General features: G+C 38.6%; 1 protein-coding gene across 1 annotated transcript in view; it reads left to right on the top strand.

The window, feature by feature from the left end:
• The first annotated feature begins 289 nt into the window (after window positions 1-289).
• Window positions 290-16,250, top strand: part of Abca12 (ATP binding cassette subfamily A member 12) — a 170,531-nt gene continuing 154,570 nt past the window's right edge. The window contains exons 1-2 of the mRNA XM_029475357.1: window positions 290-522; window positions 13,279-13,372. Of these exons, the coding sequence (XP_029331217.1) occupies window positions 454-522; window positions 13,279-13,372 (163 nt within the window). The 5' untranslated portion in view covers window positions 290-453. The remainder of the gene's footprint in view (window positions 523-13,278; window positions 13,373-16,250) is intronic.

Below are 16,250 nucleotides of genomic sequence, written 5' to 3'. Positions count from 1 at the left end.
AGGGTCCCGCCTAATTCCTATGACGCGTCTAGTGCAGGTGACACGTTCTCTAAGGTGTGGATAGGCAGGTAATTTCTGGAGAGTAGGAGGTGTGGGTTCACCTTTTGTTTGTTTTACAGTGGGGCATTATCTGAATGATACTCATTCTCTCTGGAGTGTGGACTTCGCACAAGAGGCAGTATTTTACAATAAGCACAAGCCACTGAAAGGCGCTGAGCTGTCTCCTCATTCCTGAAGACTTTTTGGTTGAGAAGAGTTAAAGATTTACTGACCAGAAAAACAAATCCATTGGGAAGAGAAGAACTGTGGGCGTCTTACCCCAGGCCCTACGAAGCTATGCCGTGAAAAGGCTCCCAACGCACTGGCATACAGCATATTAGACGGGACACCACTTCTCTTGAGGACTGGAGGAAGAGACAGGAACATTTTGTTTGTCTTCAGGGTGTCTGAAGGATGGCTTCCCAGTTTCATCAGCTTCGGATCCTGGTGTGGAAAAATTGGCTAGGTGTCAAAAGGCAGCCGGTGAGGAGTTTCTTTGTTTTGATTTGTCTAAGGTGGGAGTGGGGGGGGGTTCCGGGGGGGCGCACGCGGGGGCAGGAATACGAAGCAATAAATCCTAAAATGTGATGTTAATGAGAACTAGACAGAGAAGAGTTTAAAGGCATTTTTTCCCAAAGGAGAAATAAGATACTTAGAATTCTTGTCTCCATCCGTCTTTCAGCTAATGGGGCGAGTTAAGACGTGTCCCCAAAGCAGCCTTTTGATTTGAGTAAATTAAAAGAGTAAATTGGGACAGTCCCTGAGCAAAGCCAAGGATGTACCTTGTTACTGGAGGAACTGGTACTGGTGTGGAAGTTTGGGTGTAAGCCGAGTGCTTTCAGAATTTTTCCTAATGTCATTAGAAATGAGGTGGATTTCTAATGGGATGAATGAAAGTAACATTAGAACGCATTGGAGATGGGAAGGAATGTTCCAGAAAGCGAAAAGTGATAACAACTTGGATGAAAAGATAGTAGGGTGAAGGTTGCTAGAATGGAAAACGTTCAAAAGGAATTCAAGTATCTAAAAATCATTTACTGGAAATGAGATTGTGTGTGTTGTGTGTATGACATATATATATGACCTATATGTACATATATATTACATGTGTATTACTGTTTTTAAGACTACCACTGACTCTCTTTGCTGTTTTTTCACATCACTTTGGTGCTCTCACATTAATGCTTTTTTTTTTTTTAAATTACAAAGCCAAGCTATTCAGAACTCCACAGGACAGAGTTCAGAGAGCTGGGGAGGAGGGGGGGGGCGGACATGTTTCTGTGACCTAGGTGTTCAGAAGAACGTATGAGAACTAGGAGAAGCCCAAACCTTATTCAATCCTCTTTCTCTTTAGAGCAGTCACTCTTGCCTCAGTTGGGTAATGCAGATATGCAAATCAGTTGCATCATAAAACCCAGCATTTGATCCAGGTTCCTTATCTCACTCTGCACTGGCTTGCAGAGCCTGAAACCACACCATTCTAATGTATGTATTAAAAGGAAGAATTAGTTAGGTGGTTGCTTACCTTAGGGAATCTGATAGGCAGAGCTTTAGGTCACGAAGTGTCACATGATCGAATGGGTCTGCTAAACATAAAATGATGAAATCATTGACTTTTTTGTTTGTTTGTGCGTTAACTGTAAAAATGGCACAGAGAAAGACATGCCCCATACTTCCCACGTGGGTGATTCTGGATATCCTTCGGCAGGGCAGCGCAGTTGTGGGGATGTGGATATCCCAAGCATGAGTCAGGGCTCCTCCCAGGATGATACAGCATCACCACTTGGGCTCTGTTTTTTCCACTTACAAAATGGGCACAAGGTCTGTCAGATCTATCCTAAGATGTGGAAACTACAGACCTAGATTCTCAGCTGCTTTCTAATGAGTATAAATTGTGGAGGGATTTGAGTAATATGGACATCTTATTTTATGCAAATTAATGATGAATGGAAGTCCATGCAAACAGAGAATAGAGGAGAAGCAGACATTTATTTAAAGTTACATATTCAAAAATCAGAAACAAAAAACAAAAAAGAAGCAAAAACTGGTATATTGTTGACAAAATCAGTTCTCAGTTTGTTTGCTTCCTTGCAGTTTCTAAAATTTTAATCATTTAATCCCAAGCTCCCCAAAACACATGCCAAGATTTCAACTGAATATTCTCCTCCCTAATTAGGCTTTTAAAATGCCAGTATCTTTATCTGTACATTAATTCTGAAAATGGTATTTCAAAGACAGACTTTTAAACTTAAGAAAACTCAAATGAAAGTGTGTGATACTGGAAATGAATTGTCCTTAATGAATGGCAAGGAAAACACCAACATTGCCACTATGTCAACCGTCCCTAAGTTTAAAAAGAAGCTTTGTCACAAAGCGAGATGGTGGGAAGGAAAAATTATAAAGGAAGAAAATGGAAACAATGGCACAAGAAAGAAAGGAAAGACGAGGGTCTGAAGGCATGGCTCGGTGGTTAAGAACACTGAGTGCTCTTCCAGAGGTCCTGACTGAGTTCAATTCGCAGCAACCACATGGTGGCTCACCACATCTGTAACGGACTCTGATGCCCTCTTCCGGGGTGTCTGAAAAGAATGGCAGTCTACTCATAAAATAAATAAATAAATACATCTTTAAAAAAAGAAAGAAAAGGAAAGACAAAACATATTCAGGTAGACTGGGCACTGTGGAGAAAATACAAATGCATATAGTAGGATGGGAAATGTCACAAGACTTATAGACAGCTATATGATTCGAGAAAGAACATAAGATATAACCTAAGTATTCACCTGGGATACACTTTGCAGGGACAACCTCTCTTAAAACTACATCCGAAATGAATTTTACTCTTACTTAGAAAACCAAAGATGAGAATTTTGAAATATTTAGGGTTACAAAATTGGCAGTTTTACAGAATTCCAGAGAGTTCAGGACTTATCCAAGGTCACACCATGGCTTCAAGGATCAAAGTCAGATTTCCCCAGTGATGAATCTGTTATCTGTGCCATGATTTCTTTGTTTCTTCCTTTTACTTATCTTATTCTCTCTGATCTTTGCTCAGAGTTCAGCCCACCAAAGAAGAGGTCATATCTACCATGTAGGGCATAGATAGTTTCTATTTATTCAAAAGATTTCTGGCAATATACTTCTCAGTGATACATTCGAAAATGTATTCTACAGGAGGAGAAAAATGAATTAAATACCAACAGAAATGGTAGGTAGCAGAGAAAATCACGTAGACGTTACCCTGCTGAACTTGCAATTTAAAAATAATGGGGAAATGAAGATAGATTCCAGAAGAGAGACACAGCATCAGGAGGCTCACCCAGTGAGATGCTACTTAATGAAAGGAAATAGGACAGCAAAAAGCTGTGGGCTGAAAGACAGGGTTAAACAGAAGAGGTTATCTTCCATTAAGAAGATGGGTCCTAAATAAGGGATTCAAGTCTCGTCAGAAGTGGATTCTAATTTCAAACTTCTGACCTAAAGAGCAAAAATTAATGCTTGTTGATCCATTCTGAGTGCTTAGCTAGAGAATCACACTTAAGCTCAGGTGAGGCCAGAAATAGCTCTTTGGACATTCCCACATTTGTCAAAATGACATTTTGAACCAAGTTTTAGCCCTTCCTCCTTCTTTCTCTGCCCTCTTGGTCCATCTTCCCTTCAGAGAGACTAGAGGAAGAAGGAGGAAGCCTTAACATGGGTTGGTCTGTGCATTAAAATAAACGTTACATTAGGATCAGTTGGGACTAAGTTCTACTCGCAAATTTAATTCTACCTTAGTTTAATATAAAGTAAGTCCTGTACGGTCCGGTCCACTCTGTTGTGTGAGTGAATGTTCTGGTCTTTTCATCATGCGGAGATGGAGGACCGGTGATGCCCTTTCATTCCTTTTAATTGCTCAAAATTTTTTCATTTGCTAATTATGGCACCTGAAAGATAGGAGATACACATGCGTTAAATTTTGCAAGCAAATATAAAGCAAATGGCATGGAGGTGCTTTAGGAATTGGAGCAATAGCTGCGTCCTTAACTTCCAGCAATAACGTGCTGCTTTACATCCAGCACGACATCCGTGTAAGGAAACTCTTTCATGAAACCCAGGACTTTGTATGCTAGCTTTACAAATTAACTAAAGAAAAAAAAACTTCCATTGCCAATCCAACAGAGTATTGTTTCTATATTAGAGAACATTTACCAATCTTCAAGACGGTATTTTAATCTGTAAGGATAGAATTCAGAAATTGACTTATTGCCAGTTTTTGGATGAGTTATGTATATTCATAGCAGCATCAACTATCAGAAATTCCAACTGACTAAGGTATCCATGTCATCTATAATGCCTTATTTTGGAGGTAGAACTATGGTTGATTCCAGATCTAAGATACTGAGCTCTTATTTTGAATGTGAATCTTGGGATCCTCTGTTGCTTTCAGTAATGGTCATTCTTGTCTCATAGGGAAATGCAAAACGAAATGGATAAAGACGACAGAGGCAGTGTATTCAATGTATTTTATGTTATGAAAGGTTGGACAACTTTTATTTTCAAGTTTGTAATAAAAAGTTATGGTTGTAGATTACAGGAAGACCTTTAAATGACTTTCAATGCTCTCTAGCTTGAAACAATAAAAACTCTTTTACTAGTCTCAAGGATGAACTAATAAAAATATAATATTCAGAGCAAAGTGAGTCAGAGTTCTGTTCTGTAGTGTTTAATCTATATAACTTAGTGGCTAATTGCACTGGTGGTGAAGCAGGATTCTACGTTCAAACATCAGCGGTATGGCTTTGTGCCTTCTGGAGAGGGCTTACTTAGTCTTCTTGTGTTTTCCCATCTGCAAGAGAAAATGAACTTACTATGCTAAGTGAGACACACAAGCTAAGTGTGTCACAGAGTGCCCATGCTCTAGGCTGTCAATACATGTTAGGTGTCATCTCTCTGTAAAAGATTTTGACACTAATTATAAAACTGCAACTTGACTACAATATTTCATTCTGGGACACACACATACACAAACACATGTATGTATAAATATATATACATATATATGTTTGTTATTAATTAATTTGTGTAGGAGTGTGCGTGCACAAAGGCACATATGTGACATCACAGGACAACTTTCAAGAGCCATTTCCTTCTTTCCATCATGTGTGGTCCAGGAATCAATATCAGGCTGTCAAGTACATCTGCAAGGCGTTTCTCCACTGAACCATCTTGAAGTTCAGAGAAATACATTTTGAAATGAGACTTAGTAGAGAGCTCTTGCAGATACCTTGGGAGGGAAAAGATCTTTTCTCTCTTTAGATGCTTGCAGAATTTTCATGTTCAGACAGGTCAAACTAAAATAAGCAAGTGGTAAGCAAAGGAAGTAAGAATTTTACATCAATATAAGCAAAAATGACAGACAAAATTCATTGTCTAATAATATAATCTCAGGGCAGTGGACTTTTCACTAGAAGAATTTAGGATGAAGCTGGATAACTACATGGCAGAGATGCTCTCCCTAACTCTTGATGAGCCAGTTGTGTGCTCCTGGCATAGTCTTCCCTCCTTTCTGTCTATGAACGTTAGTCAAATGGTTCCTCTGTTTGAAAGACTTCTCCTTCTTCCTCCCCCTCCAACTAATGTACAAGTCTTTTCTTCTACCTGGCCTCCTTTTTTTTGTCTTTGTGACTTTTCAAATTATCTTTCCTTCAGTTATCATCCCTTTACACACTATCTTTCTATACCATAGCAGTGTTCATTGCATTCACTTGATGTGTGTGTGTGTTTCCTCCCGTCAAAAGATGGAACATTTTATTTGTTTATTTTTATGCCATGGTATACAATAGGTGATCCGCAAATTTTGTTGTACTAAAAAATGCACAAACTTTATGTAGATGAATACTATATAGTATGTTCAATTTTAAGAGCCCTTAAGAGTCTCTAGGACTATGGTGGAGTAGAACAGACTGTTCCTGCTGGCCATTCTGGTTTTACTTAGGCAAAACACCCTAACTAAACTGAGTCCTGATACCTAGTATTATCCATTTCTTACATAACCAACTTCAAATCACTGTAGTGCAAGAGATGCTGGTATCTGTAAGGGCGAGGCAATAATGTGACTATGTGAAATACACAAGGAAGAAGACAGGAAGGATGGTACAGCTATAATGAAAATGATCACATGATCCTCTTTAAGGCATTAAACCCCATTGACAACGGTCTATGTGCAATGAATGCAACCCTTCCGTGAGTCTAATTTAGCCACCTTGCTCCAGACAGTATCTGCTCTAGGGTAAAATCTGTAAGTGATATTTTAAAGTCATTTCCTGAAGTTTTAAAATAGGCATTGAAACTTAATTGAACTAGTAAAATAACCGGAAAATTGTATCAGTGTTAAGCACAAATAGATTCAGACAGACTAGCAGGAATTACAATAAACAAGTCTGACAAAGTCGTGGAGTTAAGAATGACCTAAAGTCAAAATGATAGCTTTTCTTTTCTTTTCCTGTTTTTGAAAATCAGTTTTGTGAGATTTCTCAAAGATTCTGAAACAATAGTTCTAACAGATGTAAATGTGGCTGCATAATTCATTCTAGCTGTTGGGTTCTACAGATCAACTCTCAGTGGAAATGTTGGGGTCAGTTTACATTTGATTGATGCCAGTTTGTGTGGCTGATGTTGTTGAACACAGTTAATAGAACTGTCATCTAGTATCTCTACTCACTTCCCCAACTTGAGGGTGACTAAGAACAGGATGCATCAAGACACATGTGTGAAAGTGTCATAGTGAAATCCATTGTTTTGTACATGATCTAAAACTAATTAAATACAAAACACACAAAACCAAAAATCGTGATGCTAGGCTGGAGCTCAGTGGTAGAATACTTGCTTGGCAGGTGTTAAGCAATGAAATGTGAAGCCCGTGCGTCCTGCCCTCACATCCACGCCGTCTTATATAGACAACATTCAACACCTCACCCATCCCTCTCTTCCCCCACAATCCCATACACTTTCTCTCCACTTCATATGAATGGTCTAATTACCGACCACTGCCTCACAGAAGGAAGCCTGCGTTACTGTGACAGTCCATTGAGAAAGCTTGCAGCTGTGCACATCTCAAGAGGCCACCCAAGTGGGCCCTGCTGATGAACCTGCTCTTAAAACAGCAGCCTCATTAGCTCATGTTCCTGGGTCATGCTTGTCCCTCTGCTTCATTTGTTTGTTTGTGCAAAGCACGTGGACATGTGCCCAACCCATGAACTGACTTTCAGGTTGCAATCACGTTTATCTCAAAGTGAAAAAGCGCCCTCCATATTAAACAACTGCACGTGGACATGTGCCCAACCCATGAACTGACTTCCAGGTTGCAATCACGTTTATCTCAAAGTGAAAAAGCGCCCTCCAAATTAAACAACTCTGTGTCTGGGTAGATAGAATTTCTGCCTACGGAGCTTGTCTGTTTGTTATCTCTTTTCTTACTGCTTCATCTTTATGCTTGTGCTTTCACTTTGGGTCTGGACCTTTTCAAGAAGAGATATAGAGATCTTTAAAATAATTTCCAGACTTTTTTTTTTGAAATAACTTCAAATTAAAAGGAAAGTCATTAGGGACAGCACACACACACAGCACACACCACAGTTAGAGGCTAGTGCCCCACACCCTAATATTTTAGTGTGCTTTTCTCTATATAAATGTAAAAGACTGTCAGATTTGTAGACTTGCAGATTCTAATTCTGGACACAATTTTTTTGTTTTTAGTTAGTGCACAAAATAATGGATTCCATTGTGATATGTTCATGCATCTATCTTGATGTGCTTTGCTTTTGTTTGTTTTGTTGATTCTTTGTTTCTCTATATAATTGTAAAACGCCATCATATTCTTATACTCCTTTCAAGCTTGGCCAGTACTTGGTGCTGTGTCCTTTAAAGCTAAATGATCAGATGCTGCATGTGGCTCTTCACCCTCTATCATCTCCTTCAGTCCGAAATCATGTCTCAGTCTTCCCTTGACATCCATGACCCTAGTTCTCATGACCTCTCAGGAGGAGCTGCTTTGTGGCACTGGTCATTCATTTCCTCAGTTTCCAGAAGTCCATTATCTTGAGCAAGAAGCCCAAGAAAGCAGCTCTCTATCATTGCATTTTATCAGTAGTGTTTGATGCCAACTCTATCCTTGCAGGAAAATATTCACATGCATTCCAGTCTTCACTGATCATTCATGTCTGCTTTCTCATGCATTTGTTTATATCTGTAGACTCAGTGACCCCTATATATTTTGTTATTATATTGAATTTTAATGTTTAAATTTGGCTGTCAAATCAAATTTGAAGTTTGTATTCTCATGGGCTACTACTGGTGTCCTCTGTATGTTTTCATTATTTGACAGTCTCTGAACTATTAAATTTCTTCTATCTGCTTATATTTACCTATTGAATTACTGATTGATTGATTGATTGATTGATGAAAAGGTCTCTCTTTATCTTCCACTTGTATTTTCTAACCTTTACCAGGCCTGGAAATAGTGATAGCCCACTAGCAATGATCACTGGTAACTCTTGGATGTCCACTAGAAGAAGCTAAGATTTCTTGAACAAATTAATATTTTCAGGACTGAGTAATGATATAAAATGAGGCAAAAAGAACTTTGGAATCATAAAGTATAAAAGCAGGAAATAAGGAACACTTATTTATATTTATTATTTTGTATTGCTATTTTTTTTTAAGACAGCATCTCATTATGTAACCCTGGCTAGCCTGCAATTTGTTAGGTTGGCCTTGAACTCACTGAGATCCACCTATGTCTGTCGCTATAGTGCTGACATTAGTTAGTAGGCTATCATGACCTTTTAAAATATATTTTGGAAATGGGGAGTGTCTTAGCTTGATTTCTGTTTCTGTGATAAATCACACAGTCAACAATCAGCCGTGAGAAGGAGAGGGTTCATTTCAGCTTGCAAGTTGACAAGTAGGTGAAGCCAAGAGAAAAGCTCAGGGTAGAAGAATGAAGCAGAAAGCTTGGAGGAATGCTGCTCCTGGTTTGTTCCCAGTGTCATTTGCCTAGGAATGGCACCGCCCACAGTGGGTGGGTCCTCTTACATCAGTTTTTGACTAAGGAAATGTACCCACAGACATGTCCACAGGCCTACCTAGTGGAGGCAGTTCTTCAGTTGAGATTCCCTCTTCTCAGGTGTGCCAAGTTGACAAACAAGGCTGGCTATCCTAACTTTATACCCATATTAATAATTCTGACCCATCACTACTGACTTATACTAGCTGGGGTTTTTTTGTTTGCTTGTTTGTTTTGTTTCTTTTTTTTTGTTTTGTTTTGTTTTTTAATGCTTTTAATTCCTCTGGTGGAGAGTGAGAATTTGGATTTCCCTAATGGGAGAAATGTGATCAGTCTTACCATATTAAAACAATTATTTGCCACTGCTTCTTCACTCCCTATGTTTTTAAATAAATTGTTCAGGAATGAATGGAGAGAGAAATAACAGAACAGGGCATTACAGATAAAAAGAAACCTCAAATGATTTGAAGAACACAAATATCATTTCCTGTCAAGGAATTTGTAACTTAGTGTGCATACACCTTTAAATGTCAAGAACACAGGGTGATGAGATACAAATGAGTTAGAGAAGTAGACTGAGACAATTAAAATACCAACAAGAACTGCAGAACCTTCAGGAATGGCTTTCCTCAGACGGTTACTTAACACCTGTGGCTCTAAGTGTAAAATCAATATATTAGCCTTTTGCCAAACAAACAGAGAAGTCATGGCTCATTGGTTCAGTATTGGAGCCTTGACACCATCTTTGTTCTCAGGTTGCTTATGATAATATTTAGCATAGAACTGAAAGCAACCTTGCTGTTATGGAAACTGACACCTTATTTCTTGCTTTTGTGATTAATTTGTCAACTTTAATGCTCCCAAGACCACAGTCCAGAGGATTTTTGTATTTATCATCCCTCTGAGATGATACAGAGAAGTCCTCAAACTTTCTGTGAACTAAAATTCTAGGAAAAGCCTGTGATAACAGATATTTTTATGGGTTTTGTGATCATTTTTTTGTTTGTTTGTTTGTTTGCTTGTTTTTGCTTTAACAGAGTCAAAATTGCCTTAAATTTCTCTGACTTAGACTATGTTTTTGTCTGGATTTAAAAATAGATTTAAAATTGATTTCAAAATATGCCAAAGCACTCTCATGAAAAAAATTATCCAAGTAGATTAATCAAAAAGACAATTTTAAGACATGCCATAGTGTGTCCCTCATTTGAAGGTAAGTGTCTGGAAGAGTTTATCTCAGTTTTTGATTCTTTTGAGGTTACCAGAGAAAGCAAATAGATACGTCTAAAAGTAACTAATAGAATTCCACACCTTCTTTTCCAAAAGAATTTTCTCTTTAAAGAGTAACTATGGTTTCTCGTAGCAAATGGTTAAATCCACAATCATTCAATTTTTAAAAATTCAGTTCCCTATAGTGCACATTTCAATTGAGTCATATAAAGTATAATAGGTATTTTGTATCCAGAATGTTTGAAAAACAGACTCCAATTGTCAACTACTCAAAGACTAGGCAAGAATAACAATATTGTTTATAAGTCTGCGACAATAATATTTCTTTCCAACCTGCTCTCGGCAATGATTTCTTTTTTTAATCCTCAAAACAGCACAGTAATTATATTAAAAAGTCTTGCCCTGAATATTTTGAGATTCACACCCATGCTCACAACCTGTTTACTCATTGTGTATGACGTTGGACAAGTTCTGCTAGCATCTGGTAAGCAGAAGACAGACCGGAGCTGTAACAGCTAAAGAGTCCTTTGCATCACTGATGCCTTTGCTGTGTTTGGCAGTCTGGGCTAGTCTGTGGCTCTTCTAACAGTGCTCTTTTAAAACTCATAAGATAAAAAGAAATTGAATAAGTAAACTTGTAAACAAAGTCAGCTATATCAAAGTTGTTACTGAAGTGTTAAAGGAGAACTATGATGTGAGAAGATGTGGGTTTAAAAAAAATTATAGCTCTAAGTAAAAGGTCTAGTGGGTACTCCTTAGTAGCATCATTTTAACATGCTAATAAATAGAAATAGCATTTGGGTACCTGTAACAATCCAAAGGTGATTTTTAAGTATCCATGAGTTCTGATTCTGACCAAGGTCAGAGGCCTACATGCGCGATTTTTGGAAATTTTAATTTTAAGCCATAGAAAAATAAAAATGTAATGTGACCTCATATGTAAGCTTTAAAATGCTCTTAATTTTATCCATCAGATGATCCCAAAGAGATTTTTCAGCAAAGATATTGTTAGAGTTGATAAACAGTTCTTCTGCACAGCTAGCTTCTGTCTGTGCAAAGCGTGGAGCATCGATACCACCTACCTGGGAGCCTTAGACAGGTAGACCCTCAGGACTCCCTTCAAATCTCCCAAGGCCACATCTGAATGTTTGCAGGTTCCCCAGGTGACTCAGTGTACACATCACTGTCTGAGAAGTGTCACTTTACGTTAGATGGTTCCACCTGTCTGGGTACATCTTAGCTTCTGTCAAACCGAGCCATGTCAGATGTCAGAGAGCTAAAAGAAAGTCTTCAATCTTAAAAAATAAAAAACCTTATGCTTAGACCAAAGTCTACCTACCAGTGAGGAGAATCATGCTCTTAGATTCTTGGCAGAGACTTGAGTGGAGCCTTTCAGTTGGGAGTTACTGAGGGATCAATAACAGATTGGTTTTGGGTTGTTTTGATACACTGAAGAGCCACAGGGAGAAAATTTGAGACGTGTATTAAAAAGTGGGTGGGGAATGATAAAAGACTGACAGTGTAAGCAGGCCAGAGGAAAGGTCTATATTTAACTCTAGTGAGTACAAGCAAAGTTTGTGCTCCAGGTTTGTGTTTGAGCACCGCAGTTCATGGTTTTGTGAAGATGTGGTTTTCACTGTTACAGAGCAAATTTATAGGGCTGAAAAATATTAGGCAGAATTAAAGTTTGGTTTCAGTCCTAGGGATTGAGCCCAATCCTTGCACAAACTAGATGAGTCTTCTTTTTATTTCTCTAGTTTGAGACAAGTCTCACTAAATTGCACAGGATCAAGTTGAACTCACTCAGTGGCCCAGACAGGATTTGAACGTGCATTCCTTCTCCCTTAGCCTGCTGAGAAACTGGGATTACAGACCTGCACCATCAGGCCCAACTCTAACTTCTAAAATGTTTACTATTACTATCATCGCCATCATTATTATTATTGTGTATGTGCGTGCGTGTGTGCGTGTGTGCGTGTGTGTGTGTGTGTGTGAGTGTGTGTGTGAGTGTGTGATGTACATGAGGAGTGGATATAACACAGCAAGAATGTGGAGGTCAGAGGACAACTTTGTGGAATCAACTCTCCTTGAACCTTTCCATGTGTCTCGGGAATGGATTAAGGTCCTTAACTTTGCACGGCAAGCATCTTTACCCACTGAGGTTCATCTATCTCCCTGGCCCCCAGCTGTATCTGCATTTGAAAGGAAAGCAGCCATGACTGTGCCTGAAAGTGAAACTCCTATAGGAGTTTCAGGGCAGTATACATTCCTTGGGAGCCTATTTTATAGGAGGTACTGAGAATTAAGAAATGAATACAACACTGTCCTTAGCATAAATGAGCTGTTGGGTTTTTTTTTTCTGGGAACCAGGCAACCATGGCAATAAATTAGGCTCTACAATGGGAGCACACAGGATGTTACACTGGGGTGGTAAAGAGCTACAGTCCACTGTCTGATTCAACGCGTCACTGCTTTGTTCGACCACATTTATTGGGATGTTACTCAAGACCACACACTCGTCTTTGTGGCCGAGTATAGAATGCTGACTTGGAAATTGTAATATGCTTCCAGGTTGAAATTATCCTGTATTTCATATGCCCTACTTGGGACACTGAGTCTTACCCATCAGACAAGTGGAAAATACTAAATATTTTTCTGGAAGTTACTGATCTGATTTAAGGTTTAAGATGATCACTCTTGGGATAGTCACAATTGGTAACCAAAGAGGGCACGTCAGGTGGGCATTTGAAGACTTGATCTGCATTCACCATTCTTATGAAGTTGTCTGCATTTATGAAATTCTCTCATTTGTTTTCGGTTCATAAGCATGTAATCAAATATCTGGTCTGTGTAAGAATGCTATAGTTTGACAGTTTTTTTGTATTCAGTAGTGATTTTTTTGAGAATACATATTTTTCTTTAATTTACTGTCAGCACTCTAACACCTTTCTATTGTTACTTTGCAGCTTTGGACACTTGTCTTGATCTTATGGCCAGTCATTATTTTCATAATTCTGGCTATTACCCGGACAAAATTCCCGCCAACAGCAAAACCAACTTGTAAGTAAATGACTGTTTCTCTAATGTTTGTAGTCTACTGAAAACCTTTTTAGCGCCTTGTTAGTGTTCCATTCTAAACTTAATTTTTTCAAATAGCATTTCCTTGTGGCAGTAGCTGCATAAACAGTTTGTGTGTTTTTTCCCTCCTAGTTCTCCAAACCAAAAAGTGGACTCTGGGGGTCAGGGGGAGGAACACAAGAAGTTGGGATGAAAAGGTGGTACAGACAGGGGATGGAGGAGAAATTGGAGATGTGGGATGGTGATAAAAACACAGTATGTACATGTTTGAAATTCTCAAGCAACAAAAACATTGAACCTGAGCTAGACACGTTGATACATGTTTATAATCCCAGCACTTGGATGTCTGAGACAGGAGAATTTTGAGTTGCATGTCAGCCCAGGCTTCACAACCAGACATTATCTCAAGGGAGAAAAGTAGCATGCAGTTCTGTACATATGAAAGTTATCTAGAAAAACATGGAGTATGAAGAGGAGAGAATGAGCCTAAACCGTCCTGATTTATCTACATCACAAGCCTTGCCATGGCACGATAACACAAGGCAGCAACTGTAGGCGCTGGCATGCCTTACTCCCATAGTAGAAAACACAGATTCATATTTGAACAAATAAATCAACACTTCTGCTCTTCACTGCTGAGAGCTGAGCTGTGTAAACGTGTCAATGGATTTCATTTCCCAATTAGTGCTGTTTCACGTCTATGAAGTTACTGCCCGGTTATAAAGTGGGCAGACTGCCTAACTCACTCCATTGTTTTCTTTTGGATCTGATACAGAGATGTAGGAAGGACTTAGAAAGTCCTGAGCATCAGACAGAGAGCATTGAGCCTCTGTCGTTTGACTGGTGTGGCTGTCAGTATATTGCTGTTGTTAATCTCTCTTGGGAAATGTTTTTCTTAGTTTAGGAGTACGCGACTAGTCAGATGTCTCAAAGCAGCAGCCTCCTAAAAAGATCCATATAAAACAACTTTACAAAACCAACATCAAATGATTATGACCATTGGCAGTGCACCAGAATGCAATGCTGAGTTATTTTTTGAAGAGTAACAGTAACACACTACTGACTTTTAAATAGAGTGATTTTTCAGTCACCTCGTCACAAGAAATAGGATGAGAACCGTGTGGCATCTACTTTAATCATGCATAGTAGGAAAATCCAGAAAATATCAATTCAGTTAGTGTGAAACATTTTAAACTCTTGGTGTTAGAATAAGCAATTCATTACACCCAAACAGCACACTTTTGTTTTCTGAAGGCCTTTCCCATAAGGTTGATATAAGGTTGTTAAAAAGAATTTAAAACAGTATACTTTCATTTTCTGCACTGTGTATGCATTAGCTCTTTGTGACAAATTTATTGTGTATTTAATGACTTGTATATTATATATTTATGATACACATAATACATACATGTTAAATGTATATATAATGTAATTACATTTATTATAATATATTTTGTATAATACAAACAATAGAATGTATATTCTGTGACAGACTATAGTAATAGAACAGTCAGCTTATAAGCAGGACAGTGGAACTCGAAATATTCTCCTTTAAGATGCTGTGAGTTATCAATGATAGTGTTTGGAGTTTACTGGAGCCCTTCAACACATTTTCTCCAATTTCTTATTTTTGAGGATTTTCCACCCAGTTACCTAACATTCTCTTGTGAAACTTTCAGGAGACAAATGTAAAGGTTTAGGAATGAACGGTCGTAAACTAACTGGTGCCACCTGATAGGAGTTAGAGACTCACGCAGGAAATGATGCAGAGGTCTCAGTATCCCATAGAGCTGACAAGAAACAAGAAAGAGTGAGCAGTGGCTCTAGGCCTAATCTGGAGGGTTCTGAAAGAAACAGGATCAGAGACGAGATGAGAAACCAGTGTAATATGTAGCTCTTACACTGTAGTTATAAATCCTGTCTGAAGGTAGAGAAAAAAATTACAGGAGAGTTCAAACACTGAACATGTGTTTGCTGGCCTCTTAGACAATATACACCTTGTCAAAAAAAGTAGCTGATTGGTTTGCTATCAGGACCAAAAAGGAACCTGTTCCTGTTATACACGAGATCTCCAGATTCCAGAGAGATTCCTGTTTGCCAAAAATCAATTATGTGTACACAGTTATGTGGAAACTGGTTATCTGTGCTTGTTCTTTGTTTTGGAGTTTTGGAGCCTATATTAAGTATCTCAAACAATCCTTTCTAGATCTTCCTAAATAAGACTCAAAGAAAAATGTGTTCAGGACTTCAACTCATAATTCATGGACTATAAAACACAATTATACTATTGAAAGTGGTGTTCTGGGGAGCAAACCAGAGCGTCTGAGACTAGTATAGATGGAATGGCTCGTTCAACCCCCACCCTCACCACCTGACAGTAAAAAACATAACTCCTCGATGGCAGTTTGGGTTTAGGTATTTTTATGTTGTTGTTTTTGTTGTCCTTGGTTTTGGTCTCACATTTATTTATAATATTGAACAACCAAAGCTGGCTAATAGAAAATAATAATAAATAGTCATTGATCTCATACTTTGGAGACAAGCCCTCAGGGGCACGGTGACTGGATTATTCATTTCATAATTGAGAAAGCTGATCACATAGAAGTCAAGAAACAAGTAAGATTTTACAGTAATGAGTGGTGATATCTGACCTAGGCGGTCTGGCTCTAGAATGACATTAAGCTACTGAAAACCAATCAATTCATCTATCTGTCTTTGTGCCGCTCTTCCTTCCTCCTTCTCTCCTTCCCCTCCCTCCTCTCTCTCTCTTCCTTCCTTCCTTCCTTCCTTCCTTCCTTCCTTCCTTCCTTCCTTCCTTCTTTCCTCCCTCCCTCTCTCCCTCCCTCCCTCCCTCCCTCCC

The sequence above is a fragment of the Mus caroli genome, chromosome 1, assembly GCF_900094665.2.
Source record: "Mus caroli chromosome 1, CAROLI_EIJ_v1.1, whole genome shotgun sequence".
NCBI classification, from domain to species: Eukaryota; Metazoa; Chordata; class Mammalia; order Rodentia; family Muridae; genus Mus; species Mus caroli.
This window is presented reverse-complemented; position numbering and strand designations above follow the sequence as displayed.